General features: G+C 39.0%; 1 protein-coding gene across 1 annotated transcript in view; it reads right to left on the bottom strand.

Moving 5' to 3' along the window:
* ARPC1A (actin related protein 2/3 complex subunit 1A) overlaps window positions 1-14,503 on the bottom strand; it is a 28,649-nt gene that overhangs the window by 13,334 nt on the left and 812 nt on the right. The window contains exons 2-3 of the mRNA XM_025923323.2: window positions 10,144-10,236; window positions 5,374-5,478 (exon numbers count right to left, since the gene is read on the bottom strand). Coding sequence (XP_025779108.1) covers window positions 5,374-5,478; window positions 10,144-10,207 — 169 coding nt within the window. The 5' untranslated portion in view covers window positions 10,208-10,236. The remainder of the gene's footprint in view (window positions 1-5,373; window positions 5,479-10,143; window positions 10,237-14,503) is intronic.

Genomic DNA, 14,503 nt, shown 5'->3' with positions numbered 1-14,503 from the left:
GACCTCACTCCATGACATTAACTGAAAGTCTGCCACATCTAAGTAAAACAACATCAGAGCAAATTAAAATAATCTTCAGTAGAGGGAAAATATAAATTATGATTCATTATACATTCTTCTGAGGGTCACTGTCATTTAAACTAACCTAAATGATACAAGTTCTGGAGAGAGTCCTTGAGTATCTCTGCATCTAAATTAGAAAGAGGTCTACATATGTATCTGAACATAAGGTTTATTTTTCATATCTGACCAAACCTTTACTTAACTGGTGGGTCTGTGAAGGATCCCAAAGTCAAGATCAATTTGTTATATACCAAGAGTAAAATCTGCTATGATTCAATCATTTTATAGTTACTTGATGAGGTTATTTCCTATAAATATCATTCCACATTGAAGGTATTATTGGAAATGAAGGAAATATTACTAATTATTATAGGCATCTCTCTAAAAATTAATCATTAACATTCTTAACAGGTATATGGAAAAAAGTAAGATGACTACAAATCAAAGTGTCCATTGGTCATAACTCACAGTGATTTCAGTTGTATGAAGAAAGAGTTCATTCATTCATTCACCTATAGGAATAGTCTGCTCAATTATTTGCACCACTGAGGGGAAAAAGGGGGGAGTGTATTCTAAGTGATGTGTATTTTGACTACAAATCTATTTATTATAGGATCGTCTTGCAACCTTATTAGAGTTAAAATTTCATTTTTAATTACAAAGGTAATACTCACATTACTATAAAACAAACACCACAAAGAGACATGCAGGAAGTCAATAAAACCCATTCTTATGTCTATACACATTTCTCCCCCAAAATGGTATTAATATTATGGCAAACATTTTTTCTGCTTTTTATAAATTAATACTGGTTTACACATTATTTCAGAACATTGCTCTTATAATAATTTCCCAAACATCCCAATGTTGAATGTTTTGTTAGTTTCCAACCATTTATTAACAGATAACACTGGACTAAACATTTAGGAACATACCTTTTTGTTCTGGTTAAAATGATCTATGATAAACTCCTCAAAGTGTGATGCAAAATAGTTATTTTTATGAATGTCTTGCTTACTTTCTTTTTTTTTTTTTTAAAGCTTATTTATTTTTGAGAGAGAGGGACAGAGCATGAGTGGGGGAGGGGCAGAGAGATAGGGAGACAGAATCCAAAGCAGGCTCCAGGCTCTGAGCTGACAGCACAAAGCCCGATATGGGGCTCGAACTCATGAACAGCAAGATCATGACTTGAGCCGAAGTGTAACACTTCACTGACTGAGCCACCCAGGCGCCCCGAATGTCTTTTCTAAACTTGATTATAAGCTTCCTGACAACAGGAAGCAATCTCTGAAACTACTGTGGTGGGCAGACCACAGACCTATGGAAGTCCCCTCCCTCGCGGTGTGCGCAGGACCTGTGACTTGCTTCTAATCAATGGAATGCCACAAAGGTGATACGATGTACATTTGTGGACAAGATTACATAAGGGTGTGGCAGCCCTCATGAATCTTACAGCTGCAAGGACATGAATTCTACCACCAACAATCTGAAGGAGCTTGGAAGTGGATCCTTCCCTGGTCGAGGCTCTGATGAGAACTCATCCTTGGCTGACACCTTGATTACAACTTGTGAGACCCTAAGCAGGGGTCCCAGATAAACCATGCCCAGACTCTTGACCCACGAAACTATTAGATAATATATGTGTTTTGGTTAAGCTGCTACGTTTGTAGTATTTGTTACACAGCAACAGAAAATAAATACGTCCTCTAACATCCAGAATACTGCCTTATAGTGAGAAAACTCAGGGATTTTGTGATGATTTGACAATCTAAAATTTCACTCCTTATTCCATGTGATCACCACTCTAATTAAACACATTCATGTTTTATAAGAACTCTTGAGGTGCTTAAGCATGAGGTACTCTAAGAAAAAAAAAAATAAGAATCAACAGGGGCACCTGGGTGGCTCAGTCAGTTAAGCATCTGACTCTTGATTTCAGCTCAGGTCATGATCTCACATTTTGTGAGTTGGAGCCCCACGTTGGGCTCTGCATTGACAGGGCAAAATCTGCTTGGGATTCTCTCTCTCCCTCTTTTTCTCTGCCCCTCTCTTGCTCCCAAGAACGCATGCACGCATTCTCAAAAATAAACGTTAAAAAAGAAAAAACTCAAAGAAACAAATTCCACTACTCTGGTATTGCTTTGATGTTAACCATATTCTTTTTCTCTGTAGTACTGACTGGTCTTTTTCCTTCTAGAAAGCTTCAGAAGATTTTTTTTTTTCCTGTAGTTACTATCTTTCTGAGAAACTATGTTTGATCCCTGGTCTCTTGCCACAGAGTTATACTTAGATTTTTCCAACAACAGTTTTTTAAGATCTAAAAAAAGAGGTCATCTGAGCATTTGGATGAAAACAGGCCCAAGTTCAAAGGATTCCAAAAGAAGCAGGGGAGAAAAAGAAAATAACTAAATATTTCACTTTTTTGGCTATTTCTTTGGCCTTTCACCTTAGCCCTTTCTCACTTAAATGTACTTCCCAATGATCAAATTCCAATTTAAACTATGAATGTTCTTATTTTTAGGCCATAATGCCACTGGCAAAGGGACTTAAACAAAGAAAAACAGGCCAAACCTAATAGAAATAAGGTCATGGGAAAGCAACAGCAACAAAAATAGAAATTACACATTATGTCTTTTGTGCTGGTTCAGTAGTCCAGTCAGTTGGCCCCTGCTGCTCACTAGCACCATATACAAATCACTTAAAAGCAAGAAAGGATGGTCACGAGTTTTTGCTGGGAAACGAATATAAAGGGTGCAGAAGGTCAAAACACGCTGTTTCTCTCTGGGGAGAGGGTATCTTCAAGCCAGTCAGTATGTTGGAAGATTAGAGGCAAAATTCCAGGGTCATGATTAGAAAAAAAAAATCACTACCAGTCGCTTTGCTGCCCACTTAAAAAGTAAATGTCATTGAGAGGAGAAGGAAAATCTAAGACTTCAGTGAGAAATTTGTAATTGAAAGGTTATGGAGATTAAGTTTTGGTGTGCTTGACCAAAGTGTTCAAAGCAAGAGGTTGAATCAACTCAGCCAGGAAATAGATAAAGAAAAAATTATAGGAGTAAAGGCCAAGGAACAAGAGTTGTTTCTGAACATAACAGTAAGTGAGTATGTTCTTTTAAAAATAGCCAGATATTGGGGTGCCTGGGTGGCTCAGTCGGTTAAGCACCTGACTTCGGCCCAGGTCATGATCTCACAGTTTGTGGGTTTGAGCCCCACATCGGGCTCTGTGCTGACAGGTCGGAGCCTGGAGTCTGCTTCGGATTCTGTGTCTCCCACTCACTCTGCCCCTCCCTGACTCATGCTCTCTCTCTCAAAAAGAAATCAAAACTGGGGCGCCTGGGTGGCTCAGTCGGTTAAGCGTCCGACTTCGGCTCAGGTCATGATCTCACAGTTCGTGAGTTCAAACCCTGCGTCGGGCTCTGTGCTGACAGCTCAGAGCCTGGAGCCTGCTTCACATTCTGTGTCTCCCTCTCTCTCTTCCCCTTCCCTGCTCATGCTGTGTCTCTCTCTGTCTCAAAAATAAATAAACATTAAAAAAAATTAAAAAAAAAAAAACACATTAAAAGTATTTAAAAAATAAATAAATAAAAATGGCCAGGTATCACTTCATAACAAAGCAATTCATGCTCTTGAAATATGATATCAGGTTTTGGGTCACTGAATTCTGAAAACCATTATAGAAATTCTCCATTTTTCTCTCTTACTCTTTTTCCTTCCTTATTTGACAGTTCCTTAATGAAACTCTGCACTGCCGTGCTTGCCACCATTAGCCATCTATTCATGAATAGTTTTTGTCAAAGATGAAAACTAACGTACATCCAGGAATCTGCCTCAGAGGCAATGCTTTAAGATTCAGTCTTCTACAAACCCACAAGAAAAAGATAAAAACTCAATGGAAAAATGGTCAGGAGTAATGGACGGTAAAGTATGAGAAGTAAACCCAGATAGCTAACAAACTTCTGAAAATATGCTCAACCTTTCCATCAATCAGGGAAATGTAACTTCTAGAGACACCACCCTTTCACTCATCAGACAGCCTGACCGTATCCAGTATGTGTGGGATGCAGGAGAGTAAGCACTCCCCTATAGGGCTGTGGGGGTGAAGACACCATGACCAGCCTGGCAAAGGTGAGGATGTACGAGTCTTCAATAAACATTCACGTGTGTACAAAGAGATCTGCACAGGGCTGCTCGATTTAGCACCTTAATATAAGGAAAACTGGAAACAACCTAAATGTCCTTCAGTGGAGAGAACAGTAAATAAATGAGGTATGAAATGTTAAACAGCAGTTAAAAGGAATACACTTGATGAACACAGAGATCAGGAACGACATGAGATGCAAAAGCAAGCTGCAGGAGATGTGCAACATGATGCCATTTGTGTAGCATTGAAAATACTAGCCAATAGTACTAAATTTGTATTGCTTACAAATATGTGTCTATGTATGTAAAAGTATTAAAAATGAACTGGGACAATGTCATACCAAATTACGGACTGCTTCTGGGGAATGGGAATAGGATAGGACTGGCAGATGAAAGGGGACTGTACCATTATCTTGAATGCCACTCCTGATTATTAAACCTTTGTCTCCTCAGTTTTCTGGCCCAGGAAAAAAGAGACATAGTTGTTAATTCTAAGCGGTGGCAATGTGGGTGTTATATTGCTCTTTGTCCTTTTCAGTATTTTGGAAGGTCTTCCTCCCCGCCACAAACAACATACAGAAAGCTTCCGGAAGACACTGCGGCCCCTCAGCACTTGGGGACACAGTGTGGCTTATGTTTTCTGCTGATGGGCCATCTAGTTTTCCTTTCACATTTCATCACCTAATCTAAGCTCTTCAGTCCTCAGAGAAGGATCAGGGTTTTCCCTAACACTAGTAGAGTGCTGTGAACCAGCTGGGCTAAAAGAAGCACTTAAAAACGGATACCATTATTATGATGTTTTGTCAAATTTTCTAAAGAAAATTCCATAAATGTTGCACAGCTTTAAATACTATGGTAGACTTACTTTATCAGGCTCTTCATTTAAATGGAAAAGCACTAGAGATGCCTGGGTGGCTCAGTTGGTTGAGCGTCTGACTTCGGCTCAGGTCATGATCTCATGGGTTTGTCAGTTCGAGCCCCACGTTGGGCTCTGTGCTGACAGCTTAGAGCCTGGCACCTGCTTCAGATTCTGTGTCTCCCACTCTGCCCCTCCCCAGCTTGCACTCTGTCTCTTGCTCTCTCTCAAAAATTAAATAAACATTAAAAAAAATTTTAAATGGAAAAGCACTCAATTTGCAAGTCTCACACTAAGCTCACAGTCTCTCTTACCTGTGATGTGTCCATTGTGCTCCTTGAGTTCATGAGCCTTCACCCACTGGCTCCCGTTCTTCTTATAGATGTGGACTTCGTGATTGTTGGGGCTAAGAGCAATCTCTGGAGGAAAAAAGTCAAGAGTTAACTTGAAATTGTGACCAAAAAAGAGGTATGTTACACTTGGCTTTTTTTTTTTTTTAAAGATTTTTATTTTTTTTAAGTAATCTCTACACCCAACATAGGGCTCGAACTCCCAACTGCAAGATCAAAAGTCACATGATCACCAACTAAGCCAGCTCTGCTTTGGGTAAGCTCAAGCCCCGCTTTGGGTAAGCCTTGCTTCTGAACCCCCCACCCCACCCTGCCCCCCAGGCCCCTCACTCACTTGCGCCCTCTCTCTAAAAAAAAAAAAAAGTTTCCTAATATTCACCCCTGAAAAATTCCTTTTATTACTTTTACCTCTACTTGGATCCCATATTTTAAAATGTTTTGTAGAGGAATGCCTGGGTGGCTCAGTCAGTTAAGCATCTGATTTCAGCTCAGTTCATGATCTCATGGTGAGTTCGAGCCCCCCGCCCCCAGCTCTGCTCTGGGCTCTGTGCTGACAGCTCTGAGTCTGGAGCCTGCTTCAGATTCTGTGTCTCCCTCTCTCTCTGCCCCTCCCCTACTCATGTTCTCTCCCTCAAAAATAAATATTAAAAAAAATGTTTTCTAGAAAAACTAAATTTAAAAATTCATTTTATCAGAGATATCTGCAACTGTTAAGTAAAGATTCTAACCAGTAAGAACAATGTTATCGTACTTGGCTGATATAATATTAGCCCACAGTAAAGATATTTGACATTTTAGTTCACTTGTCCACCATTATTAGCAATAAATATTTACTTTCTGTTAGAATTTCCAAAACACTGAAAATGGTTCCTAGGTTCTTACTGCTATCATGAACCCAGGTTGGAAACATCAGTTTATCAAAAAAACTTGACTCTGCTCATAAAATACATCAAAGCTTTTCCTTTACAATAAAGCCAATATGAATCACAAAATAAAATTCTATTTTCAAGAGAAATCTCTTGGACCAATTTGAAATATAAAGAATGTAATATTTATGACAGATTACTTTTGAACTTATATTGATTTTTTCCCCCTTTCTAGTTCATTCATTAAAAAAAAACCCAAAACACTAATTTCTCAAAATTAAAATTAGGATCTATGACTCAAACTTTAGATCAATTATTTACTAGTTCCCGCTTCTATTATATTACCTTTCCTTCCCTCCTTAGGAAAGGTGTATCTGTTTTACAGATGAAACTGTGGAACCAGATAAATACCTAGCTCTAAAATCGTAAGACTTCAAGTACTTCTAGAAACCAATTATACGTATTTCTCTAAATTTCTAAGATGCTCACAGGGATTTCAAAAGTCAAATCTAAATCTGAAAAACATTACAAATTTCAAACTACAATAAGATAAGTTTGACTTTAAGTTTATCAAGTAGTTTAAATAAGGACAATCATAACTTTCTTTTTTTTAAATGTTCATTTTGAGAGAGAGAGGGAGGGAGGGAGAGAGAGAACGAGTGGGGTAGGGGCAGAGACAGAGGCGAAGGAGAAACAATTACAAGCAGGCTCTGCATTGTCAGCACAGAGCCCAATGTGGGGCTTGAACTCGACCTGAGCTAAAATCAAGAGTTGGACGCTTAACCGACTGAGCCACCCAGGTGCCTTGAGGACAATCATAAGTTTCTATTAAAAATAACTGGAGGGGCACCTGGGTGGCTCAGTTGGTTAAATGTCTTGACTTCAGCTTAGGTCATGATCTCACAGTTCATGGGTTCGAGCCCAGCATCGGGCAGAGCCTGCCTGGGATTCTCACTCCTTCCTCTGTCTCTGCCCCTCCCCAACTTGTGCTTTCTCTGTCTCAAAAATAAATAAACTTTAAAAAAAACTCTTTAAAAAAAAATAAAAGTAACTGGAAAGACTCCAAAAACCCGTTTTTACATGGGAAAGGGGAGACAGAAGACATAGGAAACTCAGCTATAAAGATCTGTGAGATGATCACAAACCAGAAGCTCTAGATTCACCATCGTATCATGTTACAGACTGAATTAAAAAAAATTTTTTTAAATTTTTTTCTTAATGTTTATTTATTTTGAGTGATTGAAAGTAGTCCCTATCAAAATCTCAGCTGCCTTCTTTACAGAAATTAATAAGCTGATCCTCAAATTCATACAGAAATGCATGGGACTAGAAGAGCGAAAAGAATCTTGAGAAAGAAGTACAAAGTTGGAACTCACACTTACCAATTTCAAAACTTACTATAAAGCTACAGTAATCAAGACAGTGTCCTTGACATTAGGATAAACATAAAGATCAATGAAACAGAACTGAGAGCCCAATAAACCTTCACATTTCCAGTCAACTGATTATCGACAAAGGTACCAAGACAAATCAGCAGGGAGAGAACAGTCTTCAACAAATGGCGTTGGGACAACTGGATATCCACAGGCAAAAGATGAAGTTGGGCCCCTATTTCATGCCTTATACAAAAATTAGCTCGAAATGAATGCAAGATGTAAATATAAGAACTAAAGCTATGACTCTAAAAAGGAAACATACATTTTTGTGACTTCAAATTAACTGGTTTCTTAAATACAACAGCAAATGCATACGCAACGAAAGAAAAATGAGATAATTTGGACTTTTTCAGAATTAAAAACTTTGGTGCTTCAAAGGAATCAAGAAAGAGAAAAGACAACCCACAGAATGGGAGATATTTGTAAAGTATCTCATATGGGACTTGTATCAAGAGTATACAAAGAACTCTTACAACTCAATAATAAAAAGGCCAATAACCCAATTTGAAAAACAGTCAAAGGATCTGAACATTTCTCCAAAGAAAATACATAAATAGCCAATAGCATGTGAAAAGATGCTCAACATCATTGGTCATCAGGGAAATGCAAATCTAAACTACAGTAAGATACTACTTTATACCTACTAGGATATAGTGGGAACAGGGCCATAATGAAAAAGACAAGACAATAACAAGTGTTGACAAGGATGCAGAGAAACCTGAACCTTCATCTACTAGTGAGAATGTAAAATGGTGTGGCCACTTTGGAAAATAGTCTGGCAGCTTCCCAAAATGCTCAACACAGTTACCATATACGACCCAGAAATTCAGCTCCTAGGTATACCCTCAAGGGAATTGAAAACATAAGTCCACAGGGGCACATGGGTGGCTCGGTTGGCTGAGTGTCCAACTTTGGCTCAGGTCATGATCTCGCAGTTTGTGGGGTCGAGCCCTACATCAGGCTCTGTGCTGTCAGCTCAGAGCCTGGAGCCTGCTTCAGATTCTGTGTCTCCCTCTCTCTCTGACCCTCCCCCATTCACTGTCTCTCTCAAAATGAAAACATTAAAAAAAGGTTTTAAAGAAAACATGTCCACATAAAAACTGGTAAGTGAATGTTCATAGCAGCATTATTCAAATAGCGAAAAAGTGGAAACAACTAAAATGTCCACCAACTGATGAATAAACTATAGGTCTATACAATATTATTCAGCCATAAAAAGGAATGAAGTACTCCTACTTGGTACAACATGGATAAACCTTGAAAACATTATGGTCAGTGAAAGAAGCTACATGCAAAAAGCCTCATATTATAGGATTCCACCCATACAAAACGTCCAGAACATGCAAATCTATGGAGACAGAGTGGATCAGTAGTTGTTAAGACTGTAAGTTTTGAGGAGAACTGGGAGTAACTGTTAATGGGTATAGAGTTTCTCTTTGGAGTGATAGAAAATATTGTGAAACTAGATAGTGGTATTATTGAATAACTCTATGAATACAGTACTAAAAACCACTGACCTGATCCCTTAAAAAGGGTGAATTTTATGAATATGAATTATATTTCAATAAAGCTTTATTTAAAAAAAGGTAGCTACAGAATATAACTTAATTTAAAAATAGCTCATGAAGGGGTGCCTGGGTGGCACAGTTGGTTAAGCACCCAACTCTTGATCTCGACTCAGGTCATGATCTCACAATTTGTGGGTTCAAGCCCCACATCAGGCTCTGCGCTGATGGTGCAGGGCCTGCTTGGGATTTTGTCTCCTTCTCTCTCTGCCCCTCCCTGGCTTGTGCGTGTGCACGCTCTCTCTCTCTCAAAATAAATAAATAAATTTAAAAAAAAATTCATGGGCACACTACTATACTTCTGTCTCTGTTTTTAGGGTTTTTTTTTTTTGCCTCTTTCATACTGTCACTTCGCTTGCTGTAGTGTCCCTACTTCTAAGAGGGTTCTCCATCCCTTTCTAGTTGGTTACAGCTAGAAAACTAGAAACTCAAGTTTATTATAAATAATACGGTAAATACTAGCTAATACCACTCTTAGTCCATCAGGAGTAAACTATGTTTCTGTAATAGCTTTTATTTAGGTCCCAGTATTTGGACTAAATATTGGATGAGTGTGGTGATATTATACAACCATTCCAGACACTGGGTTCTTAGGGCCTCAGATATAAACCATCCTCCAGCTGGTACTGGACAAGGAGCCAGAAGGCTTGGATGTTAGCAATGGCTCTGACATTAACCGCTGGAAAGTCCTTCCAACACTCTGGACCTCAGTTTCTCTCTATATAAACCAAATGCCTGACCTAGTTTCCTTCTGAATCCATGCCCTTTTCACATGTGACACTGAAATATGTGATCCCTAAAAAAGTGCCTACATATAAAAATATTAAAAGCACCAAAATAAAGGAGTAAAGTTAATAGCATACTTACGGGTACGATCCCTATTCCAGGCATGGCAGGTGATTGGCTCTAGTAAAAACTGATGCAGGGACATTATTCTTAGTGTTTTCAAAGGATAGGAAGCTGTAATAAGCAACAGAAAAAAGCATTTAAAATGGCAGGCAATACATATTTCAGTTGTCGGGGGATCCCAAAATATTTGAGGATAAATAAAACATTATTGTCCCATTAGAAAAGAAGCAATCTCAATATCAAAACTTAATCATTTAAATACAACAAATACTGTAACCACCAATGTATACTTTATTCTGTCAAGGGTCATCAAGGGACCCTAAAACCACGAGTTAAAAATTGTTGGGGAACAGGATATTCACACAGTCTCAAATTATCATCCCACAAAATACTTACTAATTTTTAAGAGAAAAACATGCCTTAACAATAAAAAAAATCTGGTAATTGGGGCGCCTGGGTGGCTCAGTCGGTTAAGCATCCGACTTCCGCTCAGGTCACAATCTCACAGTTCGCGAGTTCGAACTGGGTGTGAAGCAGGCTGTTCTGGATTAAAAGAGCTATGAAGATCAAACTCGACAAATGAAACTTGATTATAATCTACAAACATATTTAAGTTTATTTATTTATTTTGAGAGAGACAAAGACCGTGGGGGGAAGGCGCAGAGAGAGAGGGAGACAGTGAATCCCAAGCAGGAGCCCTCTGCACTGTCAGCAGGAGCTCCATGCAGTGCTAGAACTCACAAACCATGAGATCATGACCTGAGCCAAAATCAAGAGTCGTCACTTAACCGACTGAGCCACTCAGGTGCCCCGACTGTAATCTATATTTTTAAAACAGCCATAAAAGACATATTTAGTCCAATAAGGAAAACATGAATATTATTCTATGTTACATAACAATATGCAGTTATTTCCAATTTCTTAACTATGATAACTGCTATTAGGAGCATGTTCCAACTCTTAGGAGATAAAGAATGAAGTATTTGGGGATGAAGTGTCACAAGGTCTTCTGTGATTTACTTTCAATGGCTGAGGACAAGTAGACATATAAAGAGCAAACGTGGCAAAATGTTAACAACTGGTGAATCTACACAAAGGGTGTATTACACAGGTATTTGTCACACTGCTTTTTTACTGAAAATGAAAAGCAGGAATCTGTGTGACGCATCATTAAGTTAAAAATCAAATAAAATTCTCTACTTCATAGACACCCAAATCTAGATCCACTAAAGAGGCAACCATTATCTGAAACAGGAGAATTTTTTTTTAAAGCAGCCAGATCCTTCTCCCCTTTATCACTTCTAAGAAGCACTCACACAACACTCTGAAGTTGCAATACACTTCTGTACAAGTCTGATCACCTAGGGTGGAGGCTAAAATGTAAGAATTCTGATGCAAATAGGAAATGAATGGAAAGGAAAGCAGAAGGTTAGGAAGTGAACAATGAAAGTTCAGCAGACAAAGCAGAAATCAATCTCAGTGGAAAGCAGAAAAAATGTCTGTTAATTGTTGTAAAGGAATCCAAAGGTCAAAAACAGATTAAACACACCCTTAAATAAAACATCTGATATCTTGAACTGGCAGAGAAATGTCAGTGTTTCACATTCTATTCTAAAGTGAAGACATTTAGGTCACTGACTTTACTCTTACATGTCCTAGAAAGCAAACTGCAAATCACAAATAAAGAAAAAGCCTCTAACTGGAAATTAAAAAAAAATGTTTTAGATGAATTCATATGAGGCTGCTTAATGTGTTTTTTAAAACATAAACTTCCAGATGCTCACCGCATGATTCTCTCTCTCTCTATTCTGGTATCAGATGCTTACCCATCACCACAGGTTTAACTCACAGTTACTCACAATAACATATCATGTCACAAATATCTCCTTAATTAAAAACAATTTAGTTCAAAGGGCATATTTTATAGGCTTATTTGTTAAACAAAATTGGCCTACAAATAATAATTCAATGTGAATATCTACATGCATTAAAAGCACATATTTCATGTATAGTTAAAAAAAGAACAGCTGCAAAGACTTTCTCATTCTTCAACTCACCCAACGTGGGGCTCGAACTTAAAACCCCGAGATCAAGTGTTGCATGCTGCACTGACTGAGCCAGCCAGGTGCCCCTCAACTCAGTTTTTTAAGCAAAGTAGCAAAAAGAGGTAAACATTTACATAACAACATAATTACTTCTAAAATCACATTTCTAAATTTGTCATATCATTCAAGTTCCATATTTGGACATACTTCAGTTATAATCATGTGGGTAATTTAAGTCTGTAGGGTAAGACAATACTCTTGTTACATTTATAAGACACCCAGTAAACAGTCTGTATTCATCAAAATTAGTGAATGCAGGAGAATAATAGCTTGAATTTTGTTTTTTTGTTTTTTAAAAAAAAAAAAATTTTTTTTTTAACATTTATTTATTTTTGAGACAGAGAGAGAGCATGAGCAGGGGAAGGTCAGAGAAAGAGGGAGACACAGAATCCGAAACAGGCTCCAGGCTCTGAGCTGTCAGCCCAAAGCCTGATGCGGGGCTCGAACTCACGGACCACGAGACCATGACCTGAGCCGAAGTCGGACGCCCAACCGACTGAGCCACCCAGGCACCCCAATAGCTTGAATTTTGTACCAAGATAAAGATACCTTCTATCATAGGCTGATGATTCTAATTCTAAACTGTTATTAATATTTAAGTGAGATCTGAAAACCTAAGAACAAAAAAAGGTGGTGATGTTAAATTTAACATGCTTCTATTGAAAATCTTTTATTATACAGCACTGAGAGAAACAACGATTTATAACAATTCATAGCATAATTCCAGGCACTCCCCTACAACACACCTCCTTTCTTTACCTATCGCTTTGAGTACAAAGTCATCCTAATGTTTGGTTGCCAGGTCCAAGGGGAGCCGGGTTTGAACCTGGGCTTGGGCACATACTAGCTATGAGACCGTGGGCAGGTCACTTTAACATCCCTAAATCTAAATTTTTCTTCATATGTAAAATTGACATTATCACTGACATCCCAAGGCTGTTGGTATGAGGATTAAATGAGATAACATATGAAAACGTGTAGTAAAAAGCCTAGCCCAAAATAGATGCTCACTAAGTTAGTTCTCTCCACCTCGAGAAGTACACACTGGTTAGGGGCGCCTGGGTGGCGCAGTCGGTTGAGCGTCCGACTTCAGCCAGGTCACGATCTCGCACTCCGTGAGTTCGAGCCCCGCGTCGGGCTCTGGGCTGATGGCTCAGAGCCTGGAGCCTGTTTCCGATTCTGTGTCTCCCTCTCTCTCTGCCCCTCCCCCGTTCATGCTCTGTCTCTCTCTGTCCCAAAAATAAATAAACGTTGAGAAGTACACACTGGTTAGTATCCTCTGAACTTGGAAATGTCTATACATTTTGAATTCTTGGCCCTGAAGCCTGAAAGTACTTATACAGTGGAAATTTCAGTTGCCGGTTTAGAGTCAAGTTTTTAACACTGTGATTCATCCAGTTTCTAATTGCTCTCATTACCCAACCCAGCGATACCAGGTACTCCACAAAGATCACCACACCCTCCACAAGGTTCAGAGATGAGGTTTCAATGCCAGGCACCAGCCTCACCAGCCGATCATTTTAAACTTCCCCATGGAGAATTTGTTTCAGCACAGGATTCTAGATCCAAATACTGCCACTCTTCCTCCAAGCAAGTGTTTTATTTTTCCAAGATACTCCCCTCCTTTCATTATAATAAGTAGATGAATTAACCTTGGAAGCTCTCTGAATACTCTGTAGTAGGAAGCAGCCAGTTACACCCACCCCCTAGCACGGTAAAAACACCTTCCAGACTGATAGCCTCTCCTTTTTTCTTAGATACCTGAAAACCCAGGACCCACCAGAAACCAAAAGGTGAGATGAAACTGATTTAAAAAGGGGAGGGGGGGGAGTGGAACTAGGATAACGTAGTTAGTTTAGACAATGCATCGAAGCAGATAAAAGTAGGTTAGCATTTCCTTCACGTTCTAGAGCTGCAGTATGACAACAGATAGCTTTATAATCAAGGATTCTAAGGCACAATTTATTACCATGCCTACCATGTTCCCAGCAGTGTAGTAAGTACACGGACAGGGCCAGAAACATAAATAAATCTGACACTTTTCTGGTCCTCAAGTCTGCGGGGAGAGGAGGGTAGCAAAGGAAGGGAAGATAGGTATGCACAGAATGCCCAGGACGGTCGCAATAGCTAATATTTACTGAGCGCCTACACTCTGGGCCAGGAACTAGTCTAGGCAATTAATGCAAATAAAGTTACTTGATCCTCAAAGAAAACTCTAAGAACCTTCCTACTGTAGGTGAGGAAACGCGGACTCAAAGAAGCAATCTTCCCAG

Source organism: Puma concolor, chromosome E3 (assembly GCF_028749965.1).
Source record: "Puma concolor isolate L17-30 chromosome E3, mPumCon1.1.hap2, whole genome shotgun sequence".
Taxonomy (NCBI): Eukaryota; Metazoa; Chordata; class Mammalia; order Carnivora; family Felidae; genus Puma; species Puma concolor.
This window is presented reverse-complemented; position numbering and strand designations above follow the sequence as displayed.